Source organism: Pipra filicauda, unplaced genomic scaffold (genome assembly GCF_003945595.2).
Source record: "Pipra filicauda isolate LSUMZ 115617 unplaced genomic scaffold, ASM394559v2 scaffold20_size4479445_pilon, whole genome shotgun sequence".
Taxonomy (NCBI): Eukaryota; Metazoa; Chordata; class Aves; order Passeriformes; family Pipridae; genus Pipra; species Pipra filicauda.
The window spans coordinates 701168-715989 of record NW_024104321.1 but is presented as its reverse complement, the minus strand read 5'-3'; the positions used below and the strand labels follow the sequence as shown (position 1 = coordinate 715989).

Below are 14822 nucleotides of genomic sequence, written 5' to 3'. Positions count from 1 at the left end.
AACTTGACATGCTTGGGAAACTTTAAATCTGTAATAGTGATGCCTCTGGAATAAGGATAGTTGGGGTATGGCACTTTGGATTTCGAGGGAAGTTAGTGCTTCAAGAGCAGAAGTTGTTTTGTGCACTTAGTTTTAGTCTGTGAGCTGGTAGTGAAAGATCGGGTTTCAGCGGATTTTTTGTAGAGTTATCCCTCATGTAAACATTTGGAAGAAAACAGAAGGAAGCAAACAAACCAGAAAACTGGTACAGCTTTATGTACATGTCCTGAAAAGGACCAGATATCATGTCTTCTACTCTTATATGAATCAATTTCTCTATTTGGACGTTAAACTGGCACATCACATCCTTTCATTTTATGCAAAATTAGTATTCAGGTCTTCTTTTTAAATTGCATATACACACATTACATTGATTTTCAAGTTATGACGATCATGCCTTAAATATGTGAGTGTGGAGTCCAAAATCTTCAAATCAAGATGTGATCAGTTCTAAACATCTTAGGCACACCAGGGAGTACCAGTCTCGAGAAACTGATTTGTTCGTTCCTCTCCAGCTAAAGGTCTGAGTTATAAAGCACTAAATCTTCACAGGAAAAGTGTTTTGGACCTTGATTAAATATATATATTAAAGCTATTTCTGCAGCACAATCTGCATTCCATGATGTGTAAGTTACATTCCACGCATGTGTAGCAAGATGCAGTTCACAGCCCCATGGGTTTAAAATAAGAGCAATAATGTTATGCAGATTTTGGAATTTATTACTACCATAAAAGACGAAGAAACTTTTATACTGTGAAAAACAAGTCATCACATGCCACCTCCCAAACCCTACCATACGTATTTGAAGAACCCAGTGACCCACAGTCCTCTTAGAGAAAGAGCTTTTCACTCAATAGGTGAATCCTGAAGAAGATAAAGTCATTATGCAGGATGATTGGAATAATGATGCAAGGTTAAAACTTAGACTTAAGTATTTCCAGACACATTTTCCCCATTTGGCAGGAAACTTGTTTTGTAAGACACAGAATTATCCTAATATAACAGCATAGCAACTGCAACTTAAAACAGAGCAAGTTGGTTAATGGACTGTTAGGAGACTTTTGCTGTGTAACAGCATTTAGATGCATGTATTTAAAAAACAGGTGGATAATCCAAATGTTCAGTTACTAGGACACTAACAGTTATGTCCATGGCAATTTTGTTTCTGTTCTTTAAACAAATCATCACTTGCAAGCACTAATGTTAAAACCAGAAAGCCACTCTAGTACACAGTGGCTATAAATGCCAAATCAATTTTCAGCAGATAATAAAGTCCATGTTTTACAATCAGCAATACACTGTTTTACTACCCAAAATGTAAGCTAATAATATATAGCTCTGCTAAATGGAAAATGCAGATATGCTGTTAAGAAATGGGCTGGCTGTGAGATGATGGATCATTTCTGCCGGGACCTTCTTAAAGCTATGTGCAAATGTTTTGAAAATATCACATGATGTGGCCATGTGTTAAAAATTACAGCCAGTTAAGTTCTCTGCTAAGAAAAATATGTGGGCAATTTATGAAATGCACTCCAGGATGGAGATATCTTAAGTAAAACCAGATTTTGAAAACAAACCCATTTTTTTTTGAAACATGAACTTAAAAAAAAAAAAAAGAAAAAAAAAGTTGCAGCCACATCTGGAGAGCAGAAGTAAAGAAAGGGTGGTCTGACCTAATACCAGGCCATCTTCTGAAAGAGCAGCATTATTTCTGGGCTACAATGACTGTGATCACTGATTGTCCTTTTAAGGAAACCATGCTGAATACTGCCATGGGCAATAATAAAGCATTTTGTAGGCCAACATCTGTTCTTTGAAAGTACTATAAAATGACTGATAGATTTGTAATGTTTCATAAATAACGTCCGGAATAAACAATACTAAAAAAAAAAAAAAAAAAAAGAAACCAACCACCACATTCACAGTAATCAGAGAAACTGGTGTACAGTATTAGATTTGAACACTGTTCCCCCAGGAACAATTATTTAGAGATAAACGCTTCCTAGAGTTCACTAGATAGAATGACAAAATGGTTAACTTGGTTACAGCAAGCTGCATGTTAACGGGATTATCTTTCTCGTGACTTTTCTCAGAGTTGCAGCAGTGCCTTAGCAGAGGTCTGAATGGCTGTTGCAGAGCTTCATTAGCCAGCCTCGCTGCTGTCGCTTTGCCCCGACAGGGAAGTGAGGAGGGGAGCAGCGAGTCACAATTATAACAGTACCAGCAATTTGTCTTTGAAGGGCGAATTTAGTTTGTATAAGTGTTATCACCACACATAAACCAGAACTCGTCTTTATTACTTCCTGTTCTTTCCCCAAAAGAAGGACTTCAGATGTCAGAATCACTAAAGGGATGCTTCTGAAATCAAGACTTCACACATACACAAAAGGCACTGACATAATATCAGATTACATAAAAATACACATCCTTTTAATCTCCTGTACATAATGTGCTTACTTTTAAAATACAAAATCTGCCCCAGATGGCTAATAATGCCCATTTGAAAAAACACAACACCACAATATTAAAGGGCTAAAATATGCTGTGAACAGATTGAGAGGCAGTTCATCCTAGAGGAGAGTAAAAAAGTGCAGATGGGTGTCAAAAATAGCCAAGTGTCAGATCTGTTCAAGTATCTCCATTCTGGCACATGCTCCCAGTCACAGCTGTTAGTGTATTCTCTGTATCCAAGTGCAAGGTTTTCTAACACTCGGAGCTGACATTAAAACACACTTCTTCCTTGCTACTGCTCTAAGAGAATACTGGAAATTAAAGATTTATTTAATGGTAAAGCTTAACGAGTATTGATAAGGGTATACATACTCGAGTGTCGCACATGCCATTTTGATTAAAGATGCATGAAATTTTAACCAGCAGGTAGATTAAGTAATTTAAATGCCAAAGGCTTAATAGGTTTTCAAAAACCTCCACTCTAGGCATTCCAACACTGTTTGCCAACAGCCCCAAATAATGCACACAAAGATCAAAACTCGTAAGAATGTGTTATTTTAGTACCTTTAAATAACTTGATAAAACACAGAAATAGTAAACTGCATGAGAAGATGAGTTTCATACAAACATAAGGGAAACATCAGTGGATTCAAATTATGCACAATGCACAGTTTTCCTAATTAATGAATTACCATGGTATTTTTAATGAAGACCACATTCCCAGGAATGCAATGCATGCAAATCAAATTTGACGTTTAAAGGGTTAAACTGACCTTTCATAGCCCTCAGTTGTTATCTATGCAAATTAATTTGCCCATATTTCAACCATATAAATCCTCTTAGCCTTGTGCTTTGAGCAAACAGAGACCACTTTCTTGTTACAACCACAGGATCAGCAAACATACCAGCAGTAGGGTATGACCGTGTATAAAAATGCTGAAAGGAAAACATTCTTCCAACAACTGGCAATACCTACATGCAACTGTGGCTGCAGCAAACTGGCAGATACTGTTTCAAAACACCATCTGCGAGGTGTACAGACTCTCTGTGATCAAGCGTAGCCTCTTCTGCCTGTCCTACCCAAATAATCCACAAGAACCAGCCAGCTGTAGGATCTCTAGTCCCGTCTCTTTTTTTATCCAGAACAGAGGCTGTTATAATCAGGCACATGGCTTTTTCCAGTCCTTACCAAAGGGGGGAAAAAAAAAACCCACAAACAAAACACACCAAATTCAATCCACTCAGTCGTGGTCAAGCATCTAAGAAAAGGCAACAGACAAATCACCCTGCATAGAAGAGTTTTTATTGGCAATAACACTTATCAATTAGACAAGCGATCGTAGAATCCAAGGGTAATATTTTCCTGAGGAAACCGACGTATTACAACTCCCAGCTCTACAGCAATTCCTCTAATTCAGCAGATTTTTTTTTATTGTTTTATTTTGAATCAACATATTTCAGTGATTTGCCTGGTGACAGTGAAGGACTACCATTTAGGACAAGGCTCGAATAATTTGTTTTATAAATCTCCCTCACTTCTCCAACATAAACAGCTTTTCACAGAGATAATTTCAGCTAATGGGTGACTGCTGTGAATGATCTCTGCCGATCAAATGTTTGCAGATTCAAGGTGCAGATGACAGTCAGGAAAGCCAGCCCAAAGCTGTATTTTTCTTTGCTAAAAATGATCCCCTGTGCAGAGACGTGCACCCACAAAGCCGGTGACTTTCTGTTATTTCTATCCCTTTCCATTGAAACATCCAGTCCTGCTGTAAGTATCATCTCTGGCAGTTCACTTGCACAAAATCCCCTCCCCCAAACACATACACAACAGAATTAGCATCCGCGATCGCTCTGTACCCATATCAGCTTGCAAATCACCCTCTATATTAAAAGAGAAAAGGAAAAAAAGAGAGAGGGAAAATGTACTATCAAAAAAACAATTAGCATTTCCTCATTTAAAACCGAAAGAGCTGCAATAATTTCAACTCACCAGGCATCCTTGGATAAAATATACCACACTGTAAATGGCTCTCTCCTAAAAGCAAGCTTATTTAGGGCTCAGTGCCTCCTGTTCTGGAATGAACAGAGAGAAGCGAGGAGGGCCATCAGAACTGGCTGTGGCAGCGTAGCTGGAGGCAGGATGCTGGGCGCGTGCGTTTGCCAGGCAAAGACAGATGGAGAGCTGACACTCTGTATTGCACTTGGAGCAGAAATGTGAATGATGACAGGAGCACATGTGGCCTTGAACCCAGCCCTGTCTCTTCAGGCAGAACAATGACAGGGATGTGTGTGCAAATTATCACAACCCCGGCTCCCCTCAGCTGACTCCTTTTACTCTACCTTTCACACCAAGTTCCAGATGACCAAAGAACAGAAACTAAAATGCAGAGTGATAAGCCAAACACTGAATTATTCATTTTTTCGTTAAAAGTTAACCCTTTCCTCTGCTGATAACAATTAAAGAAAAAGCATCACTTTGAATCAGCTTCCCTCCAAAAGCAGAAACAAATTAATTCTTTAACAGCCATAATTTTACACTCCACAGGACTACGTTTGTTTATTTAGTCAGAAATTCAAAACGTGCATGAGAACATACAAGAGAATCCCCCCTCCTCTTCCCACACTTTTGTCATTATTATTCTCCTTTACTATAGGGAACAGAGTATCAAAATCACTCCCTTTCTCAGATTCGCAGTAGTATGTGTAAAATAGAAGACACTTAAAAAGCAGACCACTTATATTTTACTATAGTGCTTTTAACCCCCTGGGATTCCTCCATTGATATGTTCCAAACATTTGCAGCTTACTCTCCTTTACCTTGCATGGTGATCCATGGGGGATGAAAACAAAATCTTCCCTGTAAAGCTTTTTCAAAAGCTAAACAATCATGTCCTCCCAATTTCTGATTTCGGGTACCCCTTAAATGTTTATCCTTCACATGAATAAGGTATGCCTGCCTAGGTTCAATTCACTCTTCCCTATTAAGCTTTAATGGACACTATGATACATAAAACTACAAGTCTTTGTTATAGTGCTTTATCTAAAGCTGGCTATTTTCTTCTCAGCAGTCCCTCTTTAGTCCTTTGTAAAACATCTTTGCCTCTCAGAAGAAACACACGCATGCCTTCTGTAGCATGTATAGCCTTGCACAAAATTCCAGGCACAAGGAAAAATATCATCTTTTTTAAAACTCTCCTCCCATTCAGCACTTGCAAAAGCTTCTCCCTTTAGTAATGAGCATTTCTCTAGCAACTAGCATCTAAGACTTGGTTCTGACTTTGGCTTTGCAGTATACATTCAAAATCCTTTATGGAAAGGTAACAATTCTCAGTCGTATCTTGTCAGTGTAAGGTTTGTCCTTGTGTACTTATTTATGCACCCCCCCGATTTTGTGTTATGCCATCTTCTGCCTCTATTACGCAGAGACAACTCTGCTTTTAGGCCTTCCTCTTCTTTCCTCTAGCTGCCAAGAGCCTGATAAAAATCTATTTAGGAAAAGGACACACATGCAAAATTAAACAGAAAGTAACAGTCCTTCCAATGTCCGGACTGAACTCATGAATATTTCTCACTCTAAAGAAAATGAGACATTTAATTTACTGATATTTCCATAATAACTTTCTAACACTATCTAAGTGACATCCTTAAGTTTCACTTATATAGGAGAGAGACTCTAAACACAGGACTGGCAAATCTAAGACTATCAAGAAGAAAAGGAGTAGCTTCCCTTGCCTTAATAAACACCCCAGCACTAACACCCTAACTAGCAAGTCTGCTACTTGAGGCAGGTCTTTTCTTCATCTTCATCAGATACCTATTCTAAGGAAGTTCTCTATAATGGATTTTTGAGTGTCAGAGAGCCCAAGAGAAACACCAAAACATGAAAACATTTTCATGACAGCCCAGTTTCATGAAGGGGAGAAAAGCAGAGAGGGCAAAGGGAGACAAGCAAAGTCTGTGCCAACAAGGCCTTTAAAGAATTTACTGTCCTTATGGTTTTATTATTTGATGCATTTAAAACCAGTCAGTTAGTATTGTATGTGCTGTGTTGTTTTTCTTTTGTAATTCTGTACTCTACATGAAAGGAAAAACATTTTCACAGTTGGAAATGCAACCTTTCATCAACATAGATGCAGCCTGAATCAGCTTCAGAGTAGAAAGTAACGTGTCAAAGGTATGACGCATTTTAATAACACTGAACGATATTCACTCTTAAAAGAAGGTCTTAATATCAGTACATTGTAAATCCACAGACCATGGCTCACGAAATTGAACTTCCATATGCTGCGCGATTATGCATCTTTTTTTCTGAGTGTAAAAAGCCTTTTTAAGCTGTTATCTGACTACAGTAATTGCCACTTAAATTGATCCACGTCAACAAAACCTGGATCCCTGGAGATTCTCACCTAGAAGTCTGCTCATGGAAGGGGCTAACAGAATGCCTGTGCATCTGAGACTACTTCAGCATTTTCTCAAGCAGCCAGCTGCATGAATAGTTTTCCCCTCTCATTATTTAATACACTGAGGCAGGCTGCAACTCATTTGGCAGTCCTCCCTGAATAAATATCTGTGGATATTTATTCACTTTCCCCACCCCCGTTTTTAATGCAGTCACTTAAAGCTTGCCCTAAAAGTTTTTGCACCAGGTCTGAAATTTTAGCCAAATTCAGGCCAAGCAAAGGCAGACAGTACAGTCTGTAAAATGGTTTTATTCTCCACCCAGAAAAGAAAGGCAGTGGTTTTAACATTGAACAATTCTGCTGAAGTAGAAGAGTCAGTGTTATGTGTAATACCGAAGTGAAAGGGATACAAAGAGAGTGGAAAACCAGAAGATCATCTTTAGCCAGTTTCTTTATGGTGCACGTTATGCTACGCCGTCCTAGGTGGGCATCAGCTCCCTCTTTGACAATCACTCAAAATGCTTTACAAAATAATTTTAAATCACCCTCTGCAAGTCCTTATTTTGAACATGGGTAAAGAAGGTAAACCAGTCTCCATGTTGATATGTTTGAAGGAGGGGAAAAAAGATTTTTATGCAGTGGATGATATAAGATGATATCAGATCCAAGACATGGATCTGATGGAAAAGAGAAATTCCAAACGACCACCATTAAAAAGTACAGAGGTTGCCTTTTGTGCAAACCCAGCTTAATAACAGGGACTGGAAGTCCACTGAAACGCATCTGTAGTTAATGAAAGCTCTCTATTAACAGTGAAGGAAGAATTTAACTCAAAGCTTTTCTGTAGGACTTCTCAACTTACCGCTCTACTTATAGCAGACTGTTGTGATACATTGTGACTTCACACAGTGGGTATTAAGTGAGTTAATTCAAAGGAGCTGAAACCTCATTGATCCTAATTGAAAGCAATACACCCAACCAAATAGTTTTCTACCCCATCTGCTCTGGCCTGCCACCAGCTATTCAATACAAGAGAATTAATAGTTTCAGATATTCTAACAGACCCAATAAAAGCACTCATTTAAGCAGGACTGCATTAACAAAGTGAAAAACCAAGGGCAAAATGGGTTCAAATGGAGCATTTTACTCCTAGTTGGCTTTAACAAAGCTGAATAATGCTTATTCTGACTTTTTATGTGCAAGACTTGATAAACTGAATGAGAAGGCACTCAATGATCAGTCAACGAGCATTGATGAATGGTCATTAGGACCCCCCCAATCTCAGGGAAGGCCATTCCACAAAGTGGCACACCAGCTTGAAAGGGCGGACTCACTAATGTCCAGATTTCCCTGCTTGCTTGTTCCACTTTCACTTTCAGACCACTGGCCACCAAATGAGGCTGACATATTGGAAAATAATCTTTTATGGGCGAGTGATAAATAAAAATGGAGGCATTAGCTGGGCTTTCAAATTCAAATCTACTAGTTTTGTCAGCCCCAAAACGTTTTGATTTTCCACCCAGCTGGAAGCTATTAGTGTTTTCTTAAGGCATCCCACTGACAGGGCAAACCCACCTAATGTGTGAGCTGTAGAGCTCATGTGAGGGACAGGGGATGACAACTTCTGGATGCTTTTTGAACATTATTCAGTTGACTGTCCAACCAAAGTACAGTAAAGGCAACACCTTCAGGAGAAGCTCACTAATTTCTTGCTGCCCAAAGTATCTCCTAATGCCTGGTGCAATGGTAGCCCACCTAGGCCCGTAATGGGTACTCTCAGTGCTACTTTTTCCGTGACATTGTACCTAGCCTTCCTTGGTTTTACTGCACTACCACAAAAGGCTCAAGCTATCCAAGAAAGGCACTTCTTTACAACCTTCTAATTCTTTGCTTGGAAATAGAATTTATATATTCCAATAAGATATGTGCTTATCTGTTAACAGCAGCTCTGAATGCATGCAACACAAAACATTTGCCAGATAACACTAAACATTTCCCTAAGCATTTCCTTATTGGCAAGGCTTTCTGGACTTCTGAAAAAAGACAAATGGGACATTTAAAACATACACTGCTCTGGGAAACACAGACTAATTGAGATTACCTACACAAATCAAATACTCAGCAGCTGAAACCTACAGTCACCAAGGTGGGAAGAAAACATCCTTGGTTGTCTAAGACAAACTGTTCATCCGGTTACACTGACTACTGGATTAAATTCATTGGAGATGAGGAAGCATTCATGTCTTTTCAGTTAAGAAAACTTATACGTCATATCCATATTTCAGTAATACTCTAAAGAGTGTTTTAAATCATCTGTTAAGAAAAGGCAACCTTAACAGTGGATTAGACTTAACAACCTAGATTGCATACTACTTTTTGATCAAAAAAGAACCAAAGACATTAATTCTTGTTGAGTACTGTCAGAAATTCCAGTGACATTTCAGGTTTTAAAATGATGAAATATACATAAAGACCTATCATGGAAGAATAGTTCCACAAAATTTAATTGACTTAGAATGGGAGGGACAACATAGGCTTCAGGTCTTAAAGAATGCATGCTCTTTTGCTCTATATATACATTTTAGTAAGAACGCTCACATGGACAAACTCACAAATAAGTATCCATTTTAGTGTCTACTTCTTTCACTTGATCTGGCCTGAACAATTTTTGCCTCGTATTTTTATTAAATACTATATTTTCTATAATGTGGGCAAAGTAAATTAGAATTGACTGTTAATTTCTATCATCATTTGACTTCAAAGGAAATTACCACACCATCTGTGCATAGACATCACTCAAGCACTTTAGAAAATTTGATATTGATTAGATATTATTTCTGAAAGGACACAAGAAAATACTGAAGATGCTGTCTCACCAACAGAGAAAGAACACAGTCAGTGTGACCTAGAGAAGCCTGGATGAGAATATCTGTTCCTGCTTAAATAGGGTCATATTTTAAGATACAAAAAGAAGAAGGGGGGGAAGGGGGAGGGGTAAGAAGGGAAGAAGAAAAAAAGGGTTTCAAGCTATCAGATGCTTTTTGACTTGAAGCTCAGAGTGTTTGCTCGTTTAACACGGGTAGGGAAACTCCTCCTGCTGTAGTATATTAACCCTACTTTTGACCTCTAATCGATGTCTTTTCAATGTATTGGATCTTCATAATAAAGATAACATGAGAGCATATGTGTGTGAAAGCGTATCTACCACTAACCATAAATTCGAGCCTTGCATTTTTCTTTGTAACATGTCAATATTTGTGACACTAACTAAACATATTTTATTCATTTGACAAGCACTGTTACATTATATTGAAAACTTTTGTTTCAATGTCACCACCTCCCCGTTTTGACTGATGGCGAGTTAGTTTTGTTAAAACGCACAGGGTGATAGCGTATGCTCCAGTGAACTTTCCCTCCTCTCAGCACCAGAGACAAAAACCTGCAGCTCTGCTCTGTGCTGGCAGCCATCTGGCCAGCTTTCTCTCAATGCCTGCCCCACACCACACTGCAGGCAAAATTTCAGGGCTCCAGAGCTCTGTGGAGCTATTCATGACATACCAATTTCACATTTTCTGCTTGTACGCTTGCAACAATAAATGCTAATGAGGACTATGAATGACATTTTTAAAGACAATAAAAAGGTCTCCAAATCCCTTGCATATGGAGACACTATTTTCTAAACTTCACCTTCTGTTAGGGAGCCATTACACTCTAAAGGAAAAAAATAACCTAAGGAGAACAATGAGACGATCAAAGCATAACCAAGTCCTTAAGAATTCCAAAGAAAACAATGTTTGCAAAGCTAGCTTAATGACAGACAGACTTTATACTGATGTACAGCACTAACACTTAAGCATAGTAACTCCTTTTTTGATAACACTACTTCTCATCAGGGGGCTCAAAAACTGGGGGGGAAGAGAGGGAAGCCACAGCAAATTGTCGCTTTCACTGACCACATACAGTCCCCACAAGCCACAGACGTGGACTTAGCAATTACTAATCTCTAGATGAGTCCAAGAATACTCTAAATGAGCCCAAGAATAACCTGTTATTACTAATGGATTTGGAATGCTACGCTCTCGTAGAGATCATTGTACTGAACAAGTGTGGCCAAGACAAATATCAAATTATATTTTATTTCCCCAAATCTGCCAGCAGTGCTATTGCTACTCAAAAAAAAAAAAATGTTGAAAAAAAAATGTTGCCTTGACTCTGGGTAATATCTTTTATATTTAATTACAGACAGCTTCCCCTTATTAGGAAGATTAAAAACACTTTCAGGAAAATCCACCAGGTGGAGCAAATACACAGCAATACAAAACATTTATTTATGCTTGTACTGCCATTTTCAACGGGGGGGGGGGAATGGTTTATATGCAAATATTCTTACCTCTTGACCTCCTTTCTTCACCCCTTTGTCATGCATTGATCAACTTGTACTTTTTTACTACATTTATAATGGTACAAAAGCTTCATTCAAAGGGGCCTTCGTACAAAGCTATTGTTCCTGATGAGCTCAATATTAATTTGCAAACCACAACAGTCATCAGATATATAAGGGAAATTAAAGAATAGTATTATTCAACACACACACACATATATATATTCAACAATATAAGGATAAGATTGTGCCTGTAAAACAAATTGACGAGTACTCAGAAAACAAAGCTTAGTCTTAAATCAGGTAGCAAATCTTTGCACTGGTCTCCACTGTAATGGGCTGGAAAGCTGGCTGTTCTGCACGTCTGGTTATGTGTTTGTACACACCGTAGTGCTGGTAACATCACAGCAGTACCTTTGTACAGTATGTTGGTGTTTACTATTAATGCCTTTATTTGAGTATGACATCCATCAACTACTGAGTAATTTCAAGAGGGCAAGTGAATGAGGGCTATAAATAAATATTGCAGCATATCTAGGACAGCTAAGCATTATTTCCGCATTTAAATTATTTGCTTTTCAGAGCCAGGTGAGAAAGCCACCTCATCATCAAATATTTTTACTTTCCCTGATGCATGAGGGGGTCCAAGTGGTACAGAGGCGGGGGGCACATTTTTACATGAAGAGAACTAAGTCCTAACAGAACAGTGATTCTTTATGGATAAGTCTTCTCACAGTTATAACAGAACAATCCACTGGCAGACCCTGTAATTGCTAAAATGGCAAAGCAATACTACCAAGTGAACTGCTCTAATGCAGTTCAGCATCTGGAAACAGAACCGAATCAGTACACAGACTCATTCAACCCTCGATGATGGAAAAGCATTATCGCTGTAAGAGAAGGTTTTCTTTCCATTGTTCCCTTAGGTTACACCTTCCATCACCTTCTTCTCTCTTCCATTCAGTCCCCTCTGTTTTCTCTCTACCATCATATCTGCTCCTAAATTCATAAGACCATCTCCTCACTCTGCTGCACATCTCCCTTCTCCAATTCACTACATGACGTGTGCTCTGTTCCAACTGCCTTGGACATTCATCCTCTCCCACCTCTGCTAACCCTGAAAGCTAGAAGAAGTTCCAGGATTTGAAACTGGGAGCACTATCATAAAATATTATCCACAATTAATGCAGAAACGAAATTGCAACAACCAGCACTCTATCACTGAGGGACAAACACTGTGCCTGTTAGGTTTCCTTTACTAAACTAAGCCAGAATGGGATCCACTTAATGTGCAATCAGAGGAGCACACCACGCTTCCTGGAAGCACAATGTGTTGACCTAATCTTTGTGCTTCTAATCTGACTGCTTCTAATCCAGAAGAGCTAAGGAAAATTAACATACTAAATCTTTGTTTCTTTAGGAACTGAGAGGAGCCTTGAGGAACACAGGCCTTTAAATGTATTTTCTTTTTACCTTGTTGTGTTGTACTACACATGGTGCTTCATTGTAGCCATTCAGGAGAGAAGCAGAAGAATGAAGAGGTGATTATGAAGTATAATTTCATACCAAGAGCAAATTACACCACTTCATACTAGGAGAACATCTGCAAAGAGCAGCAGTAAGTGTTTGGGCACAATGCAAGGTGTCAGTTTTAATAAATCCCAAACCAGCTTGGGAACCATTATCTGCAAAAACTTTCCTTAACCAAGACTGTCACAGCAGAGACTTGCAGCGATGGCCAAGATAAATATTTTTCAAGCAAGTGCTGACTTAAAACCATTATCTCTGAGGCATTTTTGAGTGGCAACCATGGTTTAAGGGCTATAATTTTCTGCCATTTTGAAAGAGGCACTAGACACCCGATGAGTAGGAGGAAAGACAATGTGATGGTTGTCATTACCACATGACCAAGAAAAACTTTCATTTAATGTGCTGCTGGTTGAGGTGGGCAATGGTTGGCTACAGGTCATGGACAGTTCAAGCACATCTGCTTAAGCGTTTATACACACAGTAGTGCTGGTGACATCACAACAGTACCATTGTACAGTATGTTGGTGTTTACTATTAATGCCTTTATTTGAGTAAGACATCTGTCAACTACTGAGTAATTTCAAGAGGGCAAGTGAATTTCATCCTACAGAAACACACAATGCTTATTTAAATTACAGCTTCTTTACAGTATGACAGGATAAAGACATTTAAAACTACATGTCTAAGTAATCCACTTACTTAAAGGCACCTTTACACCAGAGTAGCCTAAGAAGTTAGTAATAAAAAAAGGGGTCTGATTCTAAAGGTGAAGGATTATGTACATATTTAAGAGTTCATCAGATCACGATTATCAATCTGATAACACTGTAACAGCTCTTTTGTTGCACCATCCCCTGCAAATCCTTCTCAGATAGAGGATTAGTGGCACAATAGATGGCAATGACTCTTTTGGTTCCATTGCTCTACTGCTGACTCCCAACTGCTTATGTGTGCTGAAAGCTCTCAATGAAGGGTTCCCACAACCCTCGTCTGGCAATATCTGTATGCAAGAAGAAAAGTATGCCCTTATATCTGTATTGCAAATTCCTAATGAAATAGCAGGGAAAATCTAAGTTACTGCACGAAAGATTTCAATCTCACCTACAAAGTACCCCAAATCCCCAGCATATGAATATGTTATCCAAGACTGCTGCCATAACTGTACAGACTGGATCGAAAGCTTTCAGCGTGAAACAAAATGAAACCTTCGTTAATTTTCAACTCTCCTTCTCTACTCCTACAACCACAAATATCGTTATTGGAACAGCTTCTGCCCACAACAATAAAAGGCAACACTCACATGCTACAATCACTTTTGCTGGAAAGCCTTATTAATTATGTTTTCTCTCTCTACTGCTTGTAACTGGTGATCTTAAGTTCTGACAGTACAACAATTAACACCACTATGCTATAAACTCTAGTATTAAAATTGTACAAATAACAGTAATATTCTTCATTTATCATTCTTCACAAACACACACACATACACACACAAAAAAACCCAAAGAAACCTCCAAACACCTATTCAAGGCCTTTGCCTAAATAAACATTCAGTATCTTCCAGCTGTAACCGTGAGCTTTACATCCCAATGAACACTTTCAATCTACTGATGCAAACCTGAGTGATGCACAGAGCCCTGTCTGCACCTTCAGTCTGCTGAGTGACCTCAATAAACAGCAGCTACAAGGAGCAAGGGCTATAGCTGACCCTATCCCAACATTTAAAGTTGAACATCAAACTGGACACCTAAGAAAATCACGCGAATAGTGAGAACGGAAGTGTTGATAGCTGACACTACTGTTTAATGGGCCATGCCAGAAACAAACAGTGGCTTGGCTTGAATCCATGGGATGAAGAAAAATATTGTTGCCAAGCATGCTGAAAATGACAAACTTAATATGCCAAGTATGATGATAACTACAAAAAAACTTCCATTTTCAAAAGTTTAATTGCTGCATAGCACTAAATACACCTCCATTTGCTCCTCAGAAGACTTGATCTCTGAAAAAAAAGAGG

The 14822-nt window shown here is 38.7% G+C and overlaps 1 protein-coding gene across 4 annotated transcripts in view; it reads right to left on the bottom strand.

Moving 5' to 3' along the window:
- The window catches only part of RUNX1T1 (RUNX1 partner transcriptional co-repressor 1), a 112380-nt gene that overhangs the window by 73013 nt on the left and 24545 nt on the right, over positions 1 to 14822 (bottom strand). Inside the window, exon 1 of one of the 4 annotated variants that reach the window (XM_027737368.2) lies at positions 4485 to 4622. The exons of the other annotated variants lie outside the window; for them this stretch is intronic. Coding sequence (XP_027593169.1) covers positions 4485 to 4491 — 7 coding nt within the window. The 5' untranslated portion in view covers positions 4492 to 4622. Of the gene's footprint in view, positions 1 to 4484; positions 4623 to 14822 lie in introns of those variants that run through there. 4 annotated transcript variants of the gene reach the window in all.